The 26245-nt window shown below is 41.3% G+C and overlaps 1 protein-coding gene across 10 annotated transcripts in view; it reads left to right on the plus strand.

The window, feature by feature from the left end:
- ADAM22 (ADAM metallopeptidase domain 22) overlaps positions 1-26245 on the plus strand; it is a 196990-nt gene that overhangs the window by 18719 nt on the left and 152026 nt on the right. For all 10 annotated transcript variants that reach the window (XM_065586981.1, XM_065586984.1, XM_065586986.1 and 7 more), the window contains exon 3: positions 3476-3552. In XM_065586981.1, the coding sequence (XP_065443053.1) occupies positions 3476-3552 (77 nt within the window). The remainder of the gene's footprint in view (positions 1-3475; positions 3553-26245) is intronic.

Here is a 26245-nt window from a genome sequence, read left to right on the forward strand (position 1 = left end):
ATCACCCTGTTTTTAAAATTTGTACTTAGGGTCTGTATTTTTGGGGGAACCCCTGTCACTTGTGTTAATACTCTTACTTCCCCTATTAGTGAACCTTCAACAAAATACCCATGCAGCATACTTTAAAAAAGAAGCCAGCAAACCAAAAGGGTGTAATTCCCTTTACTTGTCATGTCTTCCTTTTCCACCAAGGAAATTGATGGCGAATATGTCTCCACTATATATTTCCAGGCATGGAAAGGATAAGGTGATGCCTGTGAGAACTTGATCCTGGTAGCTCATTGTGGGCTGCAAGTAGCACAGGGAACTTGGGAGCAGTTCAGTGCTTCAAGAGACGTAGACAAGGAAAGATAGGAGAGTCGTATCCTATGGGTACATCTACACTACCTGCCGGATCGGCGGGTAGTGATCGATCTATCGGGGATCGATTTATCGCGTCTAGTGTAGACAGGATAAAATCGATCCCTGATCACTCGGCAGTTGACTCTGGAACTCCACTGCGGCGAGAGGTGGAAGCAGAGTCGACGGGGGAGCAGCAGCCGTCGACTCGCCGCCGTCCTCACGGCCAGGTAAATCGACCTAAGATACGCCGACTTCAGCTACGCTATTTGCATAGCTGAAGTTGCATATCTTAGGTCGACACGCCTCTCCCCCCACAGTGTAGACCTAGCCATAGTACTGTGAACTCTACCAGGCATAATGTCTCCCTGCATTCCAAAGTCCAGGATTAGGCAAGGCTACAGGGCCTTCATCCCTCCTTAATCCTTCAGGAATCTTTTTGTAAAATAACATTGACTTTCCAAAGAGGGAAGTTCAGGGGCTCTGGTCCTTTCCTCTTCCTCCAGCCTAGTTTCCTTGCTGTTCCTCATCTGCTGTGCAGATGGGGATGTTTCTCCAGTTCCCTGGGAATAACTACCATTGGAGGAGCTCCCATTATTTCCCTACTAATCCCCTTCTAAGGGCAGCAGCCAGCGTGAGTTTTTGTTCTCAGTGCAGTCAGTGCTGCTCTGACCTTGCTGATGATATCATTAGCAACTGACAGCAGTGAGGAGAGCTTCTCCCTATGAAAGAGGATGGACCCTTGGGAGCCCCCGAATAGACTAACCTAACTCTCCTCTTTTTAAAGCCAAGGAAGATTGGCTTGTTCCTCTTCACAGCTCTAAACAGGGAGCATCCACCAGAAAGCCTTTCCAGGAGGATTTTCTCTGTAGTTTTTTGGGCCGCCCTTCCTATTTTTTCCTTTTCAAAGCTTTTGCCAGCCTGGGAGCTGGTTGCACTAGCTTGTCGGTACAAACATGACAGATTGGATTTCAAATTGTGTTCTACTGTACTTCACTATTTTCCTTCCTTCTTTATGCTGAAACCTTACTGAACAGCCTTTTCTCAACACATGACCTTCCAGTGTGAATATATAGCACTCACTGTGCCCAATATAGCTGCCCAGGCATTTCTTTTTGTGGACCCCTTTGTGGAAGTGACGTACCTCTGCACTTTGTAGAAGGGAGCAACATGTGTTGCAGGCTAACTTTCCTAATATCGCAACTCCCATTTATGAAATATAAAAATCTATTGGGCCCAAAGCTGGCTTATCTGCCTCTGTGAGGATTCCACTTGTATATGCGGGGTACCTGGGTGGCACAGATTTGGCATATGTCCCTAAGCCACAACACCCCCTACTACCAGTGGCGGCTCCAGGCACCAGTGCTTCAAGCGCGTGCCTGGGGCGGCAAGCCGTGGGGGGCGCCCTGCCAGTCCCTATGAGGGCGGCTGTCAGGCTGCCTTTGGAGGCTTGCCTGCAGGAGGTCCGCCGGTCTTGCGGATTCGGCGGCGGGTACGCCGAAGCTGCGGGACTGGGGACCTCCCGCAGGCAAGCCGCTGAAGGCAGCCTGCCTGCCGTGCTTGGGGCGGCAAAAAAGCTAGAGCTGCCCCTGCCTACTACCTCAGGCATAGGGATGTTCCTGAGGGGAAAGGGTGCAATCTCCAGCTGCTGAAAGACTCTTGGGTCAATGGGCAGATGACCATAAATTAGGACAAACTTGAAGCTTCTGTAAATTGCTCCCTGGACTGGACCAACCCCAGTATTGAGAAGCATTGAAAAATGGCATTTGCTTCCACACCTTTGGAGTGAGTTGTGCAGGCCATCCCAACCTCTGCACTAGCCTGTATTGCATTTATTTACAGAAATGTATTATGAGGGTTTTTTAAAGAAAAAAATAGTACTTCTTTAATCCCTCTGCCTATAAAGCCGTTAAATCCCTCTGCCTTAGTTACTACAAGTTCAGTTGTACAGGGTTCAGAGGGAAAGAAGAATTGCAACTAATTTAAAATTCCTCCAAAGTGATCTAAAAATGGCTTTTTATTTAAAGAAAAATCAGTTTTGCAGTTTAGTTTCTTGGGACTTTCTAGGACTAGTGGCATGTGCTCTGTGTCCCATTGGAAAACTGGGAATTTTCCTTTTCTAACGGAGATGGGGGGAAGGCTCCCATTTCTAGCCCTGCAGGTTGTGAGACATCAGACCTTATACATGTCATTGAGTAGGACTAAATATTGGACTAGTGTAATTTTGGTGGTAATGAAGGAAGGATACATTTGGCTAGGAGAGAAGGAATGAGACTTCTCTAGCACATTGTTTGTTTAGGTTTTTTAAATGGCAGCTCTTTGTAGCTGTTCAGGGATTTGGAATGTTGGAAGTTGTTCTGGCCCAGATAGATTAGTGGGTAGAATGTAAGTGAGGTGGCCAGAAATCACATGATAAATGTAGCTGACTGTATGATTTAGCAGTTTATAACACTGCTATCACTCCTATGTATGTGCACTGAAGAGAGAAAATTCCATGCATCAAGAAGATCAAGGGTTTGATCTTGCAAAGTGCTGAGTACCTTCCATCTCCATATAATTTCAATGAGGGTTGAGGGTGTTTAGAGCAGACTAACCAAGTTAGCGTGCTTCATATTAGCAGCTGTCAAGCTATTCTCCACAGATTTGTCTCCAGATCCAGGTGCAATCTAAATGGCTAGTCGGGGAAGGTTGGTTTGGGTTGTTTTTATCTTTCTGTTGAGAATATGAGTTCCAAAGAAAGGTATTGTGTTCTGCAGTTCCTGTGAATCAACAGTGATGTATCATTAGAGAAATAACACCCCAATACAGGATGCTGTTTCGAAAACTCCTACCTGCAGAGATGCTAAGTTTGACAATGGGTTTTAAAGGTAGAAATTTATGAAAGGGAATATTGCCTCTATTTATTGGGTTTATTATCCTGCTATTTCTATATCTTGAATAAAATCAGATAATATAGTAAAAAAACCCATTATTCAACATATTTGTACACTAAACAGTAAGAATGTTTCCTGGGCTAATGGCATATTGATGCTTAGTACTTTTATTTCATTTTTTGTCTATATTATGTTCTCAAATCTACGTGGTGCATTTTGACGTAGCAGACTGCTAACACATTCCAATCTTTTTAACGTTGCAGTCCACTCATGTTGCCCGAGCCAGCTTCCAGGTTGATGCATTTGGGTCATCATTCATTCTAGATGTAATGCTAAACCAGTAAGTACTGACTGTCTTTTATTCTGTATTTGTAAAGTGCCTAGCACAATGGGATGCCTATTTTGGTTAGGTCCCCATGTGCTACGGTAATATCAATAATAAATAATATTTGTATGTATCTAGTGGATTTGAAATAGTATTTGTTTTTTCTTGTTTTGTCAAATATCTCTGTATATTTTGGCATATTTTCAAATATTGCTACTTACTAAGAACCTTATTGTAAGATGTTTTGTAAGATATATTATTATTTAGTCTGTAATTCTGCACTTGATAGTGTGCAGGCAAATTGCTGTGCCCCATTAGACAAGGAGCTACTGAAAATTGGTAACTATTTGTTTTTAAACCCTGAACATATTATGTTAGAGGTCCACTAATAACACTTACAGCTAGTTGTCGAAAACCTAAGGTGAATGGTGCAAGTGACGTTTTTGCAGATAAGTTCCTTATCTTTTGAGAAAAGAGAAGCGTTATAAAACATTAGCATAGTGAATTTCAGACTAAAGAAAGTGATTGAACAATAGCGAACTTATAAATGAAACCTGATACTTAATTCTGATGCAACAGATTTCTTTTGGAAAATTCTCATCTGACAAAATTGAAACATTTCAGGTGAATGTATCAATATGGTAGAAATTTGACAAAAATTATTGATATATTTAAATTTGATAAGGTTGAAGCACTTCGTTTAGACTTTATGTTCTATCATAAGAATAAGGGTTTGCAGAAAGTTTACATTGTTAAAAAGCATTACACAATGCATGAAGATCACCCTTCTACAGAAAAGGAGTAGCATATAGTGTGTGTGTATGTGTGTGCATATGTATGTACATATGTAGGTGTACATGTACAGATAACATAACTTCTATAACAGATAGGGAGAAATCTTGGCTCCATTGAAGCCAATGGCAAAATTCCCATTGACTTCAGTAGGCTCAGGATTTCAGCTGTAGTGTCAGCCTGAGGACTGTCTAATAAGAAGAAATCAAATATTAATAGTATTTGGAAAGACAAGCGGAGGACGTTATTTTACTATGAACTTCTTCAGTAGCTTTTTCTATGAAAGTTATGTTTTTATTCTTCATGGAAATATGCTGTACATTTAAATATTTAAACTATTTAAAATTAAGCTTATTTTAGGATAGGATCCATTTCCCCCCCTAAATGGGTCAGATTGTGCTACCCTTTTTTCCTTAAAGGACATTCAATGACCATTGGAACTGGCCTAATGTGAGTAACGCTGCCACAATCCAGCCCTAATAGATGAACTGCAATGTTTTTCAAAATCTAAAAATCTGTTCTCTCTCAAACCAGTAATATAATGTAAACTAAATTCTGTCCCCAGTTTTCCCCATGTAGTGATGAAAATGAAAGGTGCTATTTGGTCTGTAATATGACATTTTATGCAAGGTTTCAAAAGGGCTTCAGAAATTGCATTTGCTCATGCACAAATCTTATCAAATAAAAGGAAGGACCAAGGATGCCAGAACAACATGGGAAATGTATTTTTAATGTATGTCCCCAGGAACAGATGTTATATTCAAAATTATATATATTTTGTCTTTACTATAATTAGAATGAGTTCTTGCTTTTATTTCCAAACTTGTATATTACATTTCTATGGCAGCATCAGACCTTTATTTATGAAAAATAAAAACTTTTTTGAGGGGTTTGGGAGAGGAATGTCAATTTTGTGGATGTACAAACAGAAGTGTATGCCAAATTTGTGGATGGAGTTTTGGAAACCAGTTTGGAAACTTGGCCCTTTATAACAATATATTTGAAAATCAGTTAATCACTTGCCTGCCAAGACCAATGTTAGAGATTCTGTTTCCTCTGCAAATATTGATATTAACACTAATATCTAAAACTGTGCTGAAGCAGGCATGTGTTAGTGGCATCATCAGCTCTTGCTGGCACTTGTATTTTGGGGAGTGTCAAGGAGATGATTTTGTCTCCGCCAAGCCCCCACAAACTTTTGGAGTTACATTAATTTAAATTGGTAAGTGGTAGGAAGAGGGCAATTTTTGAAGAATCTTTCAGTCTCCTCTGTTCCAGAAAACCTGGATCTTATTTGCCTTTGCTCGGATGCCTTGATTTTGGTAGCAGTATAAAAAAACCCGGATGTGTCTGTGTGTTACAACCATCATTTGAAAATTGTTTCAGTAGACAATTCTCCAGTTAAGCTAGAGGTCTTAGGGCTACTTCTCCATTGTTACTCAAGGGTTTAGTATGTATTCTGGTGATTTTGGGGTAATAGTCTATTTTCTTCTCTAGTTAATTAACTATACATAATGTGTAGTAGCCAGTAGTAGAAATATGTATTCGCAATTGTGATTCCATTCTATTCCCCAACAGAGATAAGAGGTCATCGGGGAAATAAAATAAAGGAACATAAATTGATTCAATAAAATTCACTAACTTAACAGTTTGGGCTATTTCTTGCATTTGTTCTCTTCTCCCATTTTTCATCCCCTGCTTTTTTTTCTGTCTCTCTCCAGATTCATTGTATACATCTTCACATCATTTTCTCATTTCTCATTACTGTTTTCTCTGTTTTCTCATTACTGTCTTTCCTTTCTCCCTTGTCTGTCTCTTTATTTGAAAATCACCATTCCCTTTTCTCAGTTTTGTCTGTTTATATTTGCCTGCTCATTCATGCCGATACTCTCCCTCCTATTATGTTGTGTCTTCCCCTTGCTCTCATCTGTATTCCATTTTCTCTTCACATTCCAGCATCTTTATCTCTCCCCCTCAATCTTTTGAAGGCTCCCATATTTCTCTGTCTCTCCCTTCCCCCCATGACAGCTCTGTCTCTTCCTCCCCACCCCAAATGTTTACACACTAAATATCCCCTCCCCTTCTGGCTTCTGCATATGATGCTTCCTGGCAACCTCTCCTCTCACAAGTGTTCACCAACGGATGGTCTAATGCTGCCAAGAATTTGAAGTTTATTTCCCCCCGCACACCTTTCCCCTTATCCTCTGCATTGCCTCCTCACCCCTCCCAGAGTGGCTGCCACTGTTGAATCTGGGAGTAAGAGGAAGCAGGGCCTCCTGTTCCTTTGCCTCCCCACCACATCATTTGTCAGCAACTACAGGCCAATGTGGCTCCTCCGCTTAGCTGCCCCCCCACCCCCCCGTAGCTGGAGGCCATTTTCATAGCTCAGAAGAAGAACTGGATTCGCTGTGAACAGCTGAGAAGGAGTTTGTGGAATCCTTTCACCACTAGTGAAAAACTCCCCAAAAGTAGAGTTCAGTTTGGGCTCCTTCCCCTCCATCAAAAAATAGAAACTGATGGTCATGGGCTTCAAAAGCCCCAAAGCCCAGCGTTGGTTGGCTCTTGTGTGGCTCATGAGTAATCACTGGTTTTTAGAAAAAATTACTCAGTCAGCTGTCAACCATGGAGCTTTCTTTATATTTTGAAGGTGATCTCTGCAACAAAAAGGGCTAGAAACAGACATTTAAAAATACAGACAAAAACAGATGGGCACTGACATGTGAAGGGTTGCTAAAAATTGAGGGCCCTGAATGTGTGTGTGTCTTGGCCAATCTTTTAAACAGGAAAGTGAAAGAGGAAATAATTTCGCAATGTTTTGTTATAACATTTTGATTTACTTCAGAATTTAAATCTGTGTGCATATGGTGTTTATTATGAATCTGCAGCAGTTTTAAAATGCATTTTTGTTCATATGTAATAAATGTGTCTTCCTACATGAAATAAACTCAATGTTATGAATAGAGGGTTTGGGGCTGAAAATCAAAAATTTGATGTAGGTTCCTGTGCAGTCAATGTTTTTTCCACTGCATACTTTTTTTTTTTAGTTGCAATAATATCTTTACAGTAAGCTTTAATAAAATACTGTGTCTGTTTCAAGTTTGTCTGTTTAACTGGCTAAAGCATTTATGAAGAAGCTTTCAGGCTAAACTAGCTGTATTTTTAAAAGGTTCAATCCCTCAGGCAAGAGTCAGAAATGCATTAGTGGCATCAGTGTTTTATGATACCGTTGCCTCCTATGCATTCATTCCATGCTCGTCGTCATTATTGTTTTTTTCAGTGTTATCAAATCAAATCTCAGAATTCACTATTAGCTGTGGTATCACAGTGCTGCTCTAGGCTTCCCTACTTCAGAGCACATCTAAATCTGGCGATCAACCCAGAATCATGTGTGAGATGCATAACAATTAAGTATGCTTGTTTTTTTATTCCTTTTCCTTCAAGTTTGTGAAGCTTGGTTGGCATCTAGCGAAATGAGTATTTCTTAATGTATGCCTAATATTTCTGTTAAAATAGTTAATGTGACCATTTATACTTTCAAGTTGGTTTGTAATTATATCATTAAGTAAGAAATTGTATAGGAAAATCAACATATTTGAGTCTGAAGCATTTCTAGTCTTGTGAAGCAGGATATCATGTGCTATGGGGGCAGCCATCCCAACCTTGGTTTGCTCCCCACCCTCCCGACTTTTGGGCATCTGCCTAAAGTGTCAGATTTGGCCCAACCCAATCTGCTGTGCTAGGCCTTTTAGAAAGGGGGTGGCAAATTGTCTTGAGTAGCTTCTGGCACTATCCCTGCTCTCTGTGCTGCTGGTCAGGAAGCATCAGCAGTGGCCTGGCTTGAGCTGAATGTGGAGTGACAAAGCCCTGATCCCTGCCCTAGGTTGGCCATTGGTGAGATGCCCGCTGCCCAAACCCCACCCACCTGCCTCCCCCCCTCTGTGATGGGACTGTCCCGCCAACCAACCACAAGCAGCCACAGCCTCAGCAAGGAGGCATAAGTGGGGGTTACTGACACAACTTTGCCGCCCCCCCTTCCAGAATTTTTCTGAAATGACCTGTTGCTGTGAACCACATACATCTGCCTTTATGAGAACTGGACCACTGTGTATCTATCTGTTTATGGGGAGCTAATCTATCACAGAATGGATTAAAAAAAAGCTCATTAACTGGATGGGGAGAGTGCAGCTATAAGATTGTTCTACAGAACAGTAAATAGGATTATATATAGCATGATTAGTGATTGAGAGTTCAAAATGTGGAGGGATTCTCCTAGGGGAAGTGCATGGAAAGCTTAGAAAAGGGGAGTGGAGACACCTCATTCAGTACATTTTCTTTAGCATACATATAACCACAAGGTAAGAATTTTATTTGCCTTTAATACTCGGAAAAAAAACACAAAAAAGGCATAAGTGTTTTTATTAAGCTGGAGAAGGACTAAATGAGGTGGATTGCATGGAGTGAGTGACCTTCACACTCCAGCGCAGCTTAGGCCATATCTACGCTACCTGCTAAATTGGCAATGCTGCAATTGACGCAGCGGTGTCAATTTAGCAGGTCTGGTGAAGACATGCTAGGTCAATGGCAAAGCGGTCTCCCGTCGACTGCTGTACTCCATCTCCCCGACAAGAGTAAGGTAAGTCGGAGGGAGACACAGCTGTAAGTCGACCTAAGTTACGTCGACTTCCGTTACGTAACTGAAGTAGCGTAATTTAGGTCAATTTACAGCTGTAGCGTAGACCAGGCCTTAGAAAAAGCACAGGTGCCTGCTGACTTAAAATGCAATGGTGGAAACTCTCAGCAGTGGGTGTTGTGTGAACATACCAGTCGGCACAAGACTTGGGGTGCAGCTGTCTATTTTAGCCAGTGCCATCTCCATTAGAGGCTTTAAAAGCCTGCCTCAGAAGCAAGCCATCATTTTATAGGCAGTCTGTATAAAGACAAAGGGTTTGTCTTTATATGCTCATGAAAGCTCAAATGCAGAAGAGCGCTGTTTTGAACAAATTGAAAGTTATAGTAGTATGTGTATTATCACTATTATTTACTAGCGTGGGGATTATTTACAGTGAAGGGATATGGCCATGCCTCTTCTTTGGGACATTGTGTGCTCCCAGGGGGGCACCAAGGGACCAGTCCCTGCATTCCCCTGAGCACCCAGACTGCAGTTGTAACAGGCCATTGGGTAGGTTGTGCAAGAGGAATGAGGAGAGAGGATCCTTGCACACTCCCCTCACCTGTGCACTCATGTGGGGCTCTGTTACATCCTGGCCTTAAATCTGGAGTAAGTTACTAAAATCAGTGGAATTGCTGTGTGTAATGGAAAGCAGAATGTTTCCTTGGGCCCTTGTATCAGATTAAGATGGGCCAGCGGCAGGGAGGGCTGATCTGGGACTTGGAAGACTGGGTTCAGTTCCTTGCTACACTACAGATTTGCTGGGTGACCTTGAACAAGTCACTTAGCTTGTTTGTGCCTCAGTTCCCCATCTTGTAAAATGGGGATTATAGCACTTCCCTACCTCAGCAAGGTGGTGTGAAGATGAATACATTTAAGATTGTGAAATGCTCAGATATTACAGTAATGGGGTCTATCTTAAGGGTCACAATTCAGGGTGGTTGCACCTGTATTTCCCCTCAGTGGTTCATCAAGGGCACCTACTCTTGGCTTTCAGCTCCCCAGCTGTTGCCTCTCTTGGGTGGAGACACATGTCCATCTCTCTTCTGACCGCAGTATTCCCAGGCTGGACAGTTCCCTGCCTTCACTGTGTCATTCCCAGCACAGACAGGTTACCCTAGGACATCCGCTTGCTTTCTCTTCAGAGACAGGTAACAGTGTTATTGCTACAGATATATGCTATTACATGGCTCTCTCTAAGCAAGCCTACTTTATTCTTAAGGTACAAAGCATTGCAGAGAAAACATACAAAAACAATAAAAGAACCTACATGGATGCTAATAAGCTTACCAGAGCTCATCCTAACTCTCACAGGGGCTCTGGCAAGTGCAGTCTTTTAATACCCTACCCTAGGGCATCCTTGTGGTTACAAATTCATCAGAGCTTCAGCTCAGAATTGGCACCCAATCTTATAGGGCCTCAGTTTGCCAAGTCCTTGCAATCCTTCTCTAAGGATTGGGGCCCTTCATGGACCAGAGGTTCTGTCTATTTGCTGGATCAGGAAGTAGGCCCCAGGTCAGCCTAAACTCAGGCTTTTAATCCAAAACCTTAGAGAATCCAGATTGAACGAGAATATTTGTGTCTCCGCAGGCTGATAACTGAGGAAGTTCATTACCATTCTCCTACTAGAGAGGGTACATACAATTCCACAATAACACATACACCCTTGCATGTTTAATACAATTCTCCCAGAGATGTTAACTCTACTTCAATAAGTTTTAACTTAACGCAGTAAAGTTTATCTTAATTCCATAAGGTTTGTTCAGTATATTGCAGAATATTGTCCATCTGTCACAATAAGTTCTTAAGATAGATACTTAGAGAACAAACAGTGCTGTAAAAAGATGAGGATAACTGGAACAAGAAAGATGTTTCAAAACAAGGCTCAAAGTCACCTTGTAGAATGTAGAGTATAAAATGAAACGGCATTAGAAATCAATAAAACGTGGTATGTGGAGCGCTGAAGAAGTATATTGTCACCAAATATCTTTTTTCTTTTAATTTATCGCCAAACATACAAAGACATAGCAGCATTCACTAAATAACAATTAAAAAGACATTTGGAATCTTTAATGTTTAACTTCACTTATTGTTAATGCTACTTAGAAGGTAAATAGCACTACAGCAACTAAATACCCATCCACACCACCAAACAAATGTTTGTAGTCTGTGATAAGAGAGAGAGAGACAAATATTCCATATTCCAAGTGGGAATATTTCTTATGGGAACATATTTCAACCAAGGTTTTTCAATCCTATGTCAGATCACAAGCTTCATTTAAAAACAAAACAAAACAAAATGAAAGACAATTTAAAAGCCAGATTTTTTTCCCCATGAGAAGACAAGCTGCTAAAAACCTTCTTGAAATTTGTATTGGCAGCTAGTCACTAATATTATAAATGTGTCATGTAAACTGTAAATGAAAAATTTCTAAGAGCGCCCTGAATCAAAAACTTTTGCCACACGTGCAACTCAAATGGATATGGGTGCTGACATATGCAAAGGTATACCAGTTCTCTACAGGTAAGTCTTTATAGTATATCCCCACTCTTGAGTCTTCACCTACAGCACTGGTGAAGCAGTTAAATGATTTCAGACTATAGTGCTATAGTCCACTCCTGGATGCCTCACACAGGACCACAAGACTGTCATTTTTGGTGTAAGTACTAGGCCAGATTCTTCTCTCTCCATTACACTAGTGTAAATCCAAGGAGTGTTGCTGGGCCAGATCCTCCCGTGTGGGTGAGTTGTACTCAGGGCAAGACTTGAGGAGGAATCTGGTGGGGCAAAGTTGGTTTCAAGGCATCTTTGCTGCCCTCCAATCCTGAGTCTACTTGGAAGCCAGGCCAGTCCCCTAAAAGCTGCTTTAACCTATGCCTGGCTGCATGTAGCCCCAGTTGTTCTAGCAGCTGGGGCTCAGTGAGTTGAAGATGCATCAAAGTATGCCCCTTTCTCTTGCTCCCTCCCCCGAGTGCCAGTGCTACACCACCTGAGAATTCCTATGTGCGGGGGAATCACGAGGGGTCAGATCCTGCAGCATCACAGCTGTTTTGCACTGATAGCGAGGGGTTGAGGATCTGGCCCCACTGTATCTAGTATAGTTACACTTTGGGCCTGATACTCTTTTATAGCAAGGTCCTTTGTGCTAGTCTTACAATGTAAAGGGGGTGTGTACTGTAATTCACACACACTTTAAGGTCCAGTTTAATGCCAGAGTGATGTAAAGAGGCCGTAATGTAAATGAGAATCAAGTGTGATTGGTCTAAACTCTTTTGCTATATTTTTGTAACCATTTGCTTATGATTCCCAATCCAAGCAGTTTTACTAGACACCTGCAGAGTCAAAACCTTACCTGGCTAGTTTGAGTTGTGCTTTCATAATGCCATTTTGTAAAGTAACTCATCCCACCCTCATCTTTAGAGGCAAACTTATACAACACCCACGTAAAAAACAATCTTACCAAATACTTCCTCCCTCCCATCATAGCTTTAAAGATTAATGTTCACTAGGGTTAATTATTATACACCCCAACATATGTTAGCATGTTTTGGAATTGTGTTGTACTTTTTTTTGGATAAACTGGCTTTGAGTGGCTCAATTTTTATTTTTAAAGTTTTTATCATTAAACATATCCACTGTGCAGAAATATGATTACTGGTGCCAATGCTTCTTCGTGTATAGTAAGACCAAATCTGAGGTTTTATTTGTGATCTCATATAGATTCTAAAGCCCAATGGGACCATTGTGCTCCTCTAGTCTGACCTGCTGTATAACACAGACCATATGTCCTCCCTGAATTCCTTCTGGACCAGAGCATATATTTAAAAAAAAACATCATCTTGATTTAAAAAGTGCCAGTGATGAAGAATCCACCACAATCCTTGGTAAGCTGTTCCAATGGTTAATTACCCTCACTGTTAAAAAGTTGGTGCCTTATTTCTCATCTGAATTTGTCTAGCTTCAACTACCAGCCTTTGGCTCTTGGTATACACTTGTCTGCTAGATTGAAAAGCCCTCTTACCAAATTTCTATTCTCTGTGTAGGTACTTATAGACTGTGTTCAGTCACCCCTTAACCCTCTCTTTGTTAAATGAAAGAGATTTAAGCTCCTTGTGTCTTTCTCTACAAAGCATGTTTTAATCCTTTAATTATTCTCATGGCTCTTCTACGAGCTTTCTCCGATTTATTAACATCCTTCTTACAGACACCAAAACTGGACACAGAATTCCAGTAGCAGTCACACCAGTGTCAAATAGAGAGGTAATACAACCTTCCTACTCATACTTAATATTCTCCTGTTTATATCTAAGGATCTCAGAAGCCTTTTTGACCACAGCTTTGCACTGGGAGTTCATGTTCAGCTAATTATCCACCATGACCTCAAAGTCCTTTTCACAGTCACTGCTTCTTAAGATAGAATTTCCCATTCTGCAAGTATGGCCTGAATTCTTTGTTCATAGAAGTATGACTTTACTTTTGACCAGATCAAAATGCATATTATTTGTTTGCTCCCATTTACCAAGCAATCCAGATTGCTCTGTATCAAGTGACCTGTCCTCTTCATTATTTACCATGCCAATCTCTATATCATGCGTGATGATTTTATATTTTTTCCAGGTCACCGATAAAAATGTTAAATAGCATAGGACTAAGAGCTGATCCCTGTGGGATCAGTAGATCAGTAGAAATACACCCACTTAATGATTTTTTTCATTTATAAGTGTATTTTGTGACTTGTGAGACAGCTTTTATCTATTTAATATATGCCATGTTGATCTTGTACGTATTGTTCAAGTTTCTTAATGAAAATGTCACATGGCACCAACTCAAATGCCTTACAGAGGTCTAAGTACATTATATCAGCCCTACTACTTTAATCAACCAAACTTGTCCCATCAAAAGAAGCTGTCAATTTAGTTTGACAAGATCTATTTTCCATAAATCCATGTTGGCTGGTGTTAATTATATTACCCTCCTTTAATTTGTACTATGTAATGTTCCATTTGGTTTCTTCTAGGTTTTAAGAAGGTGAATTGCTCTCAATAACTATATTAATGTAATACAGTGGCCACCACCCGAGCACCCCCTTGTGGCCAAAGGTTGTTCTGTGCATGCTGCCTCTGTTTCCCCCCTCTTCAGTGGGCACCAAAGAGGTACCTCATTCTCCCCTTCTCTCAGGGGGGAGGGCTAGCTCAGTGGTTTGAGCATTGGCCTGCTAAACCCAGGGTTATGAGTTCAATCCTTGAGGGGGCCACTTAGGGATCTGGGGCAAAATCAGTACTTGGTCCTGCTAATGAAGGCAGGGGGCTGGACTCAATGACCTTTCAGGGTCCCTCCCAGTTCTATGAGATAGGTATATCTCCATATATAAATATATGTGGGGCTGCTTGAAGTACCTGTGTTCTCCAGCATATGGGACATGGCAGGGCTTCTCCCTATCTTAACAAGCACTCATTGCCATACCCAGTCTCCTTTAAGCAGATTTATTTGTCCAAACATAAGCACATAATAGACAAAAGCAATTCCTCAGTTCACCCTTTGTCCTAGGGTGTCAAAGCCTCTCCTCCCCAGGGTCTCTGGTAATCCTGCTTCTTGAAACTTCCAAGTTCCAACCAGCTTCCCTTCTCACAGCCAGTTAGCTCTGCTCCCTTCTGGGACACCAGCCGCAAGGCTAACTCCCTGAGCATCTGACCCCTTGTTCCAGGGACCCACCACCAGAGTTAGCTCCACCCCTCTGTGGTTCCTCTTCCCAGGCATAGCTTGCCCCAGTCATTTCTCCTCTTCCTGCTCTCTGACAGGCCTGTGTAGCCTGCCTCATTTAACTCGCTCAATAGGGGTCACCTGTTTTGACATGGGAGCTGGGCCTGGTCTACTCACAGGGACCAGCTACCCTCTGACAATGAAATTTTAGGTTTTGAATGTTGTTATAATTTTGTCTTAAACTACAAAATAAATCTGATCATCTTTCCCTTTATTAATGCCAGTACATTCATTCACATTTTAGCCAGTCCCTGTGTTCTTTGAAGAAATATCTATGGCATTTAAACACAGCAGTATTTTACATTTTCAGAATCACAGCTGAAGGAATTGTGAATAAGATTCGCTTCCTCGTATCCTGCCTGCAAATTGCACTGAGATATTGCTTGCTCTTATGATGACATAAATCACAAGAGTGAAGCATTTGTGTTTTTAGTTTTAGAATTTTATTATGTCTCTGTGTTTGGGGAGCAACTGGAATGCATTTGAATCTTCTATTTGTTTGTTTTACATCTAAACTTCAAACGTTGCTTTCACTGAAGTTAATGGAATATCACAACACAAGCCTAAGGGTGAAAAACACAACATATTGGGGTTCATTTGTACTTTGCAAGTATTCAACTGAAATGTCATAGTAGTTGAGAGGCAAAGCCTTCCGTTCATTAGTCCCAAATCAATGCCCATTAATAAAAATCCTTATTGCTGTCAGTATGACATTGTTACAATACTACATTAAAGCCTGAACTCACTGAAGTGAATAGGAATCTTTCCACTGAGCTGGATCGGAAGTGGATCAGACCCTTACATAGTCTATAAACAGTTGATTCTAGAGGTGAAATCTTGGCCTCATTGAGATTGATGGGAGTTTTACCAGCATGTCATAAAACAGAGGTGGGCAAACTATGGCCCGTGAGCCACATCCGGCCAGTGGGTCCGTCCTGCCCGGCCCTTGAGCTCCTGGCCCCTCCCTGCTGTTCCCCCTCCCCCGCAGCCTCAGCTCGCCATGCTGGCAGCGCGGTGGCATGGCTGGCTCCAGCCGGGTGGCACGGCTCAGGAGCTGATTTACCAGTGAACACAGGATGCCCCGGCATAGGGCCCCCCAACAACAGGGGGCCGCAGGGCTGCGCACTCGGGCAGCTCAGCACCGGCACACCCCCTGCGGGGGGAGAGGAGCTGCACTGCAGGGGCAGGGGAGTGGTGCGGGTGGCGGGAGCACGGCGAACGTGGGCAGAGGACTCAGGAGGAGCACCAGGTGGCCACGCAGCTGGCCGGAGAGAAGCGGTGCTTTGAAGGGGACCGCCACTTCTCTCCAGCTGTGCTGCTGCCCCTGCTCCTCCTGAGTCCTCCGCCCATGTTCGTAGGGCCACATTCCAATAGGGGGTGGGGGAGAACAAGGAGCGGGGGGGTTGGATGGGTCAGGAATTCTGAGGGGGGCAGTCAGGGGTTGGGAAGTGGGAGGGGGCGGATATGGGGTAAGGGCCAGGCTCTTTGGGGAGGCACAGCCTTCCCGACCCGACCCCCCATACAGTTTTGGAACCCTGATGTGGCCCTCAGGCCAAAAAGGTTGCCCACCCCATCATAGAATCATAGAAGATTAGGGTTTGAAGAGACCTCGGGAGGTCATCTAGTCCAACCCTCTGCTCAAAGCAGTACCAACCCCAACTAAATCATCAAAGCCAGGCCTTAAAAACCTCTAAGGATGAAGATTCTACCACCTCTCTATGTAACCCACTCCAGTGCTTCACCACCCTCCTAGTGAAATAGTTTTTCCTAATATCCAACCTGGAACTCCCCCACTGCAACTTGAGACCATTGCACCTTGTTCTGCCATCTGCCACCACTGAGAACAGCTGAGCTCTATCCTCTTTGGACCTCCCTTTCAGGTAGTTGAAGTCTGCTATCAAATCCTCCCTCACTCTTCTTTTCTGCAGACTAAATAAGCCCAGTTCCCTCAGCCTCTCCTCATAAATTGTGTGCCTCAGACCCCTAATCATTTTCATTGCCCTCTGCTGGACTCTCTCCAATTTGTCCACATCCTTTCTGTAGTGTGTGTGTGTGGGGGGGAGCAAAACTGGATGCAATACCAGTGCCGAATAGAGAGGAATAATCACTTCCCTCGATCTGCTGGCAATCCTCCTACTAATGCAGCCCAATATGCTGTTAGCCTTCTTGGCAACAAGGGTACACTTTTGACTCATATCCAGCTTCTCGTCCACTCTAGTCACCAGGTCCTTTTCTGCAGAACTGCCTGTAGCCGTGCTTGGGATTTTTCCGTCCTAAGTGCAGGACTCTGCACTTGTCCTTGTTGAACCTCATCAGATTTCTTTTGGCCCAATCCTCCAATTTGTCCAGGTCACTCTGGACCCTATCCCTACACTCCAGTGTGCCTACCTCTCCCCACAGCTTAGTGTCACCCACAAACTAGCTGAAGGTGCAAACCATCCCATCATCCAGATCATTAATGAAGATGTTGAACAAAACTGGCCCTAGGATCGACCCCGGGGCACTCCGCTTGATACCGGCTGCCTACTAGACATCGAGCCGTTGATCACTACCCGTTGAGCCTGACAATCTAGCCAGCTTTCTATCCACCTTATAGTCTATTCATCCAATCCATACTTCTTTAACTTGCTGGCAAGAATACTGTGGGAGACCATATCAAAAGCTTTGCTAAAGTCAAGGTATATCACGTCCACCACTTTCCCCATATCCACAGAGCCAGTTATCTCATCATAGAAGGCAATCAGGTTGGTCAGAGAGAGCCCTCCTGTCGGCTTAATTACTCCAGCCCCTGTGAGCAGCAGTAGCTATGTCGGCGGGAGAAACTCTTCCACTGATGTAGCACTGTCCACACCAGCGCTTAAATCAGCATAAGTTATGTCACTCATGGGGGTGGCTAATTCACACCCGGGAGCAACATAACTTACGTTGATTTAAGCTGTAGTGTAGCCATAACTTCAGATCTTGCATTTTTTAAGCAGTTGCTGACTTGAGGTCTCCTGGTCCCATTGATATCAATAGAAGTATTGCCTTTGACTTCATTGGGACCAGGATTTGTCCTATATTGCTGCTTGTTTGATAGTACAGGAAAGTTTAACTGGTGCCTACAGAAACGTTTGACATATTCGCTGAACTGAAAAAGGAAGCAATTTCATTCAGTTTTATAATGTATCCTATATTATTTTGTGTGTCAAAGTGCATCTCTGTGAGACCATTCTAAGTACCTGGATGAGAATTTCCCTGAGGCTTCTGAAACACCACTTAAAGCTCGATGATCCTTGACTTCCCATATAAAACATTTAACAACATTTATATGGGTATACAAAATCTATATGTCCTCTCTTTCTCGTGATAATGTACTAAACCATAAACAAAAATATTGTTTTCTGGAAAGGTCAAACCATTAAACAATAACATATATTGCATACTTTACTGCTTTTAGTTGATTGCATAAATTGTAAGCAGTATGTGTTGGTTTACAGTGCAGTGATTGAAACAGATGTTGGAGATGGGATTATCAGCACCAAGTGAATTACATCTCCAAGGTGTTAAAATGATTTCATTGAGAAAAATTGTTAAAGGAAAATAAACATTATACTTTGAAGACTTTCTTCACACAAAGTTTATAATCATTTTGAAGACATGTTGGGCATTTTACTACTACAGTGATTTTCATTGTTTACTGGTGACAGTGCCCAGACTTACTCTGGTTTTACTTTTTTTCTGTCACTTGGGAGATATGTATTGTTAATCCATACAGATAAATAATGTATTATGTTTATGATCTCCTTTAAAAATGGCTTTGGGCTAAGGGACCAGTCCAGTTGATTAACATATTTTTGCCCAATCCTGCAAAGTTGCGAGCATCTCTAAATTCCATTGACTACTGCAGCAACAAAAGCCCCTGGGTAGTGTAGGGATTTTTTTAAAAAAATTTTTATTTAACTATTATATTGAAATGTGGATTTTACAGGGAGAATTTTTTTCTGAACTTATCCCTAAAAATGGAGTTATACCCGCTTATACTAAGAGTGAATTTGGGTCACAAGAGTCCCTACTCATAACGCTCCTGAACTATAGATAATATCATAAATCCTTTGCTGTGAATTGTTGGCTATATGTATTGTTCAGTGTGGAATTCTGAAAACACCAAGGAAAGCCACATGAAGTGATATGAGAACACTGTGCCTTATTCACAGTTCCTAACTTGTATTTTGTGTACTGTAATTTACAGAGCTCTTCTTCCATGGATCAGTAGATCTCCTTCCTGCTGACATAATTATTCCCTTGATAGCCTATTCTGCTGCTGCTTTCTTATCTAACCACCTTCTGTTTTCTACCTCCTCCCTGCTCTAGCATCATTACTTTTTCTCTTGTTCCCCAGTCTTCCCTGAAGCCCCCATTTTCCTTTAAAATCTTTTCTGCTCCATTACCTCAGGATCTTCCCTTTTAAAGCTTGCTGTCTCTTTTGCCCCATCTCTGAAATTGTTCTCCAAGGGTACTTGCTGCTTATCCCAAACCATAGCAATTTTCTCAAAATTTTGACTTTTAATTTTAGTTGCCCAATTTAAGAAACCTGCGGCATGTATTTTTCTGAGGTGCTGAACCCTTTTTGTTTCCATTAGAGATTTTTGCACCTGTATAAAGCCCCATTTGAAACTGAGGGAAGTCATATCAGTGCAATGCATATACCCTGGGCATTTTAACCGGTGTAGCTGTAATGGTGCAAAAATCCCTAGTGTAGACAAGCCCGGAGAGTTGTGGGTGTGCGCATCACCTCTGAAAACCATGTTTCTGAAGTAGGAAACTCAAAATCAGAGGCAGCTACTGTTATTTTTAATTTAATGAAAAATATAATTTTCATTTACAAATGTAATCAGAAATGATGAAAACCTTCTACAGATTTTTACATAAAAGTTAAAGGTTGCTATGACAAAATGCCACTGAATCCAGTAAATATTCAAATACTCTTATGTAGTAAACATCTTTCTTTAACTGATTGCATGTGGCCGTATATTAAAATAGCAAAAGCATTCACTGAAGTCATGGTGGCTTTCACCATTTAATTTTTCATTTAAAATAGCTTGATCTAGAGCATCTAAATCTCAAATAAGCTTTAATAATATGAAATGAGTGTTAATAGCCGTTGTGGATAAGTGTTTTGAAAAACCATAGCCAATTGGCATTTACTGGACATTATGGGCCATGTCTTTTTTAAATGGCCTCTAGATCTATCTAGATGTACAAAAATGGTGCATACATCAATTTGTGTGTACAAAATCTGCATTTGGGAACACAAATAGACATTTATAGATGCAAATTAGGTTGATATATAATTAGTTTTGCAAATATATGCAAAGGAACCAACAGAATTGTGGAAAAAGGAGAACGAGTTAACACATTTTATTTAGACTTTTTAAAAATCTTTGACAAACTAAGTAGTACTAAGAGGTGAAGTAATGTCATGGATTAGAAACTAGCTCAGAGATAGAAAACAAAAAGTAGGAATGGGTGGTCAGTTTTTAACATGGCAAAAGGTTAACAGCTGGGAGCTCCAAGTCTTGGACTAATATTGGTAGTGTTTAACACAATTGTTAATGATCTGGAATAAAGGGAAAGCAGGGAGGTGGCAAAATCTGTGGATGGCATAAAATTATTTAGGTTAGTCAAGATTGGTGAAAACTGGGAGGAATTTCAAGGGGACCTAACAAAGGTAGCTGAATAGACAGCACACTGGCAAATGAAATTTGGTGTTGAGAAAAGTAAGGTACTGCCTATTGAAAGAAATAATTTAAATTGTGTGTACACGTTGAGTTCTAAAATAAATGCCACCACTCAGGAAAAAGACCTGCAGTCAGGCAAAACCTCTGCTCTCGCCATGGAGCAGTAGCCAAAATAGCCAACAAAATGCCCAAGGATTAGGATAGAATATAAAAATGAATACAAGATCATGCTCTTTTATAAATCAAAGGTCCTTTGAAATGCGGTGTAGATTTCCAGTCACTCCACTTCAGAAGAGATAGAAAAGGTGACCAACATGATTCTGGGGGTTGCTAAGTGCCCTCAATTCCCATTTAATCAGTTAACTTCAATGGGAGGGGAATCCTCTGCACTTTGTAGCATCAGGCCCCAATTTGTTATCAGTAATGTTGTCAGATGAGCAATGGGGCTGATGTTGATTTGAATGGAAGCTTGTCAAGCCCTGTCTGTTGGATGGAGAATCACTGAAAAGCAGGGTCTAGTGGGGAGAGGAGGTGTGAGAGAATGAAAATAGTGGACATCAACAGGACTTCTAGAGGGAATTGGTGACTTAAAATTATCCAGTTAAAGATGAACAAGTGTGTGTGTGCATGTGTGTCTGTGTTAATTTTCTTTTTGAAAACTTTGGGAATTTATATATGAATATAATTTCTGATGTAAAGTTATTTGTGTTGCAAAATAAGTAATTAAAATCTGTTTTACTAAGGACATCAGCAAGAATAATATGAAATGAATTTTTATTCTGCAAGACTGAGAATCAACATCCAGTATTAAAATCTTACTTTGATAGCATATAATACTTTGCAGATGGCATGTAGCAATGCTGGACTGTGTTGCACACAAATTCTATTGTCTTATCAAAACAATAGATTCTATTGCTTTCATCACAATTTCTATGACAAAGATAAAGGGCTATTCATAAATTATACAGAGATTTGGTTCTGTGATCAAATTTGTAATCTTTTAGTTTCTTTTTTTATTTTGCCATTGATGTTCAATACCAATGACTTCAAAATTTTACCTATTTCCTTTGTGTATAGTTTCCCATTTGACCTGTGGTGTATAAACTACACTAGATATTTGTGTTTGTAATTGCTTTCATTGGTTAGGACCAGCTTGCAAATGAAACCTGGGTCTTAATTTAATTTTTGTAGTAAAATGTACTTCTGACTTTAAAAAACAAAACTTTGAGCATAAAGGGTTTTGCACATATCACACTAACTGAATCACTTTCTACTTATATTAGCAATAGAAGTATCTTCAACATGACATCATTCTGCCCAGTGTTTGCTGGAAGACCACTTCCACCACTCCCATGCACAGAACAAGATCAAATCCCAGGTGATGGTGCACACACCAGTAGACTCCCAGCCAGCAGTGAGAGCACTGGGCTGAAGGTGGCCACTTCATTTGTGGTCTATGTCTACCCATCCTCCTTGCTTGATTTCTTCAAAGCCCAAACGGGAATGTATACTGCTATTTCTAGCCTTGAGGCAGTCGACCAGGGCTCTGAGACCTGCTGCTGTGGTTTTTCGTTTGTTTGTTTGTCTGTCTTTTTTTTTTTTTTTGCAGTGTAGACATACCCTCACATTTCACAGGAAGAGTGTTGGCCAGGGATCTGAGAGTGTTGCTCACATGTTAGTGTTTGTTTGTGCCCTATGGCTGATATGCACAATATACCCATGTAGATTATTCCTTCTCTTCATAGGAAGTGTTCCATAAGGGTTTTTACTAGAATATAGGCACACACTAGGGTTGCTTTTGTAAGATATATATGCACTTGTTTGGGAGATGGTTGCACTGTTACTATCTGACTGTTCTATATCCCTCCCTTGGCCTCCCGCAAAAATTTAACAATAAAACTTTCATTTTTATACACTTCTGATTTGAGCAACTCAGGATACACTATATATCTTCCTCTAAATTATTTCAAATATCTCTTTGTTTTCTATTTTGATTCACTTGCTTATTTTCTGTGCTCTTATTAAATGATGCTAAATGAACCAAAGAATCAAGCATTGAAAACAAAAGTTGTATATTTACAATGCACTTCAAATAAGGCACTAAATCACAAGGCTGTCTTCTATTAGTGAAATACAAAACAATTTGCATCACATAAACACATCAAAATCTTAGTTATTCAGTGAAATATGTGATTATATTAATCCTTAATAGCAAAATGATTTAGATACATTATTGAAGAGAACTATATTTTTAATGTCCTATTCTCCTACTCCAGCACACAAGTAGCTTCGTGTGGGGAGAAAAGAGCCTCATATCAACTGAATAAAATACTGTCTCATGCTAATAGCTTTGTATTGTTTAGAAAAATAAATGTCAAAAAGTTAGAAGGTATTTATCTTGTGCCCTCATTCTGTTCCATTTACTTTATTTCTTCCATCTGAAAGAAAGTAGAGTACTGTCATTTGGTGTGTGATGCATAGTGTGATGAGAGAAGAGGTTCGTTTTGTACTTTTATTAAAGATGACCTACAAAAGGATTTGTTTTGTTTTTAAATTGGACTTTGTGCCCCTGTTTATGATGTACAAAGAGGGTTGGAGAAGTTGGATTTTTTCCCCTCTCCCCCTTCTCCTCCAAAAAGTTTTCTCTCCCCCGCCTCACTCTTGTTTTTCTTTACCTTAGAAACCTCAGCAATGTCAAGTCTGGCCTTTCCTGAATTTGTCCTAGGATCTGTTGGGGGAGGGGGAGGTTGCCTGAGTGTATGTATGTGTGTGTGTCTCAGAACATGTGTATTGTGGACACTCTTTGTACATTGTAAAAAAGGGCACAACGTCCAATTTAACTCATCCATACTGTTCTCACCTCTGCTGTGATGATATTGTAACCTTCTGTGCTGATACAATATATTCTTCTAAATAATACCTTTTATGCTTTTCAAGTTGCTTTTACAATCCATCAAGTTGCTTTTACAGTCCATCCCTCAATGTAAAACTCCTACTGCGGTGGATAAGAAAATATTTAAGGTAAGCATAAAAAACAAAGATAGAGATTTACTTCAGCACAAATTCCAGATTACGTAAAAGGCAACTGCTAACAGACTATGGCAATTTCTAACCAACAGTGAGGAAAGTTCTTAATTTTATTCTGTCCTTTAGAGTCTTCTATGCTACACATGGAGTGAAATCCTGGTCCCATTGAATGGCAAAGCTCCCATTAACTTCAAGGGGCCAGGACTGCGCCTAAAACCTTTAGAATACCAGTGCAACTCTATCTATGTAAAAAGTGCCACTTTTGTCCTTGAGGAAACTTCACTGAAGTTTACCCAGGGATAAATTTGGCCTATTTATCTTGGCTGTTTATATAATTCCCATTAGTACAGCATCTGAGCACTTCACAATCTTTAGTGCATTTATCTTCATTTTGCAGATGGGGAACTCAGGCTAAATGACTAGCCCAAGATCACACAGGAAGTCTGTGGCAGAGCAGTCCTAGGCTAATGCCCCAACCACTGGAATATCTTCTCTAGGCTTCATGTCAACCAATTAATAATAAACAGAAATCACAAAATAAGCAACTTGTAGAGAATTATCTGCTATACAATCTAGCAAAATCTAGCAGAAGAGATTAATATAAATAGCTCCCACTGTTATTGAGAAAATGTGGCAGGAGAGCTTTATTCATCTTTTCACTGTGGCATAAAGTGAAGGTTTTTTTCTTATTTGCAAGAATTGTTTGATAACCCTTACATTACAACACATTTCCTAAGAGAGATGACTGATATTTTGCCTGTACATATCCATAATCATTCTTTGATCTCCAGTTCTTTTATCGTATAAGATAATGTACTCTTCTTCAGTGGATTGCCAGAAAGTCACTGTTAATGGATTTCTGGCATGCTTGTGATTTTACATTTGGAATAGATGCAGTAGTGTTCAAATGCTATGCAGATATATGGATGGGTTTTGCCACTGCAGCTTGGCACTTTTAATCCTGGGCTGCTCTTCCCTTTGCTGGATTTCTTGGATATGACAATGATCAAGAATGATCAAGTAGTTAATTATCAAGTAGTTAACATGGATTCATCTAGCCTTACACCTGACTGTGAAGGTCATATGAGTTCACGTTCTTTTAGGTCTTGCTGTATTGAAGAGTAATTGAGATGAAGTATTTGGTACCCAAATTCCCAAGTATGCTGGTGCTGATACTTCTAACCTTCCCATGAAAGTCTGATTTTGGCTGGTTAGTGAGGATTTAAACTTATTTCATTGATGCCCTCTGTAGCGATGCGCAGACTCACCCAGCGGCGCCTCCTGCTGGTCATCTATGGGAATTAGCTCACCAGCCCTCAGGAGCGCCCTCTGCAGGCCGGTGTCCCCCTACCGCTTGGCCCCTGTGTCCCTCCCGGACCGGTTCCCTGTTGTTTGGGGTGTTGCCCTCTGGCAATAACAGCCCACTGTAATTAAATACAGCACTGATTACCCAGTAGACTTTTATTATGGTATATGTAGGGATGACCAACCTAATTGCCTTCTATGATGAGAGAACTGGCTCTGTGGATATGGGGAAAGCAGTGGATGTGAAATATCTTGACTTTTGATACGGTCTCCCATAGTATTCTTGCCAGCAAGTTTAAAAAGTATGGATTTGATGAATGGAATATAAGTTGGATAGAAAGCTGGCTAGATCGTTGGGCTCAACAGGTAGTGATCAATGGCTCGATGTCTAGTTGGCAGCCAGTATCAGCTCCAGGGATCGGTCCTAGGGCCAGTTTTGTTCAACATCTTCATTAATGATCTGGATGATGGGATGGATTGCACCCTCAGCTAGTTTGTGGGTGAGACTAAGCTGTGGGGAGAGGTAGGCACACTGGAGTGTAGGGATAGGGTCCAGAGTGACCTGGACAAATTGGAGGATTGGCCCAAAAGAAATCTGATGAGGTTCAACAAGGACAAGTGCAGAGTCCTGCACTTAGGACGGAAAAATCCCAAGCACGGCTACAGGCAGTTCTGCAGAAAAGGACCTGGTGACTACAGTGGACGAGAAGCTGGATATGAGGCAACAGTGTGCTCTTGTTCCCAGGAAGGCTAATGGCTGCATTAGTAGGAGGATTGCCAGCAGATTGAGGGAAGTGATTATTCCTCTAAATTCGACACTGGTGAGGCCACATCTGGAGTATTGCATCCAGTTTTGGGCCCCCCACTACAGAAAGGATGTGGACAAATTGGAGAGAGTCCAGCGGAGGGCAATGAAAATGATTAGGGGGCTGGGGCACATGACTTATGAGGAGAACTGGTCTTATTGCAGAAGAGAAGAGTGAGGGGCGATTTGATAACAGCCTTCAACTACCTGAAGGGGGGTTCCAAAAAGGATGGAGCTAAGCTGTTCTCAGTGGTGGTAGAAGACAGAACAAGGAGCAATGGTCTGAAGTTGAGGTGGGGGAGGTCCAAGTTGGATATTAGGAAACACTATTTCACTAGGAGGGTGGTAAAGCACTGGAATGGGTTCCTTAGGGAGGTGGTGGAATCTCCATCCTTAGAGGTTTTAAGGCCTGACTTGAGAAAGCCCTGGCTGGGATGATTTAATTGGTGTTGGTTCTGCTTTGAGCAGGGGGTTGGACTAGATGACCTCTCAAGGTCTCGTCCAACCCTAATCTTCTATGATTCTATGTTTGTTTCTACTAGCTTTTTAAAAACTTTGAAGCTAGACCTTAAAGAAACACTGCCAACATAACTCATATTTTAAAACTCTGCTTTACCTCTCAGGTTTTA

The sequence above is a fragment of the Chrysemys picta genome, chromosome 2, assembly GCF_011386835.1.
Source record: "Chrysemys picta bellii isolate R12L10 chromosome 2, ASM1138683v2, whole genome shotgun sequence".
Taxonomy (NCBI): Eukaryota; Metazoa; Chordata; order Testudines; family Emydidae; genus Chrysemys; species Chrysemys picta.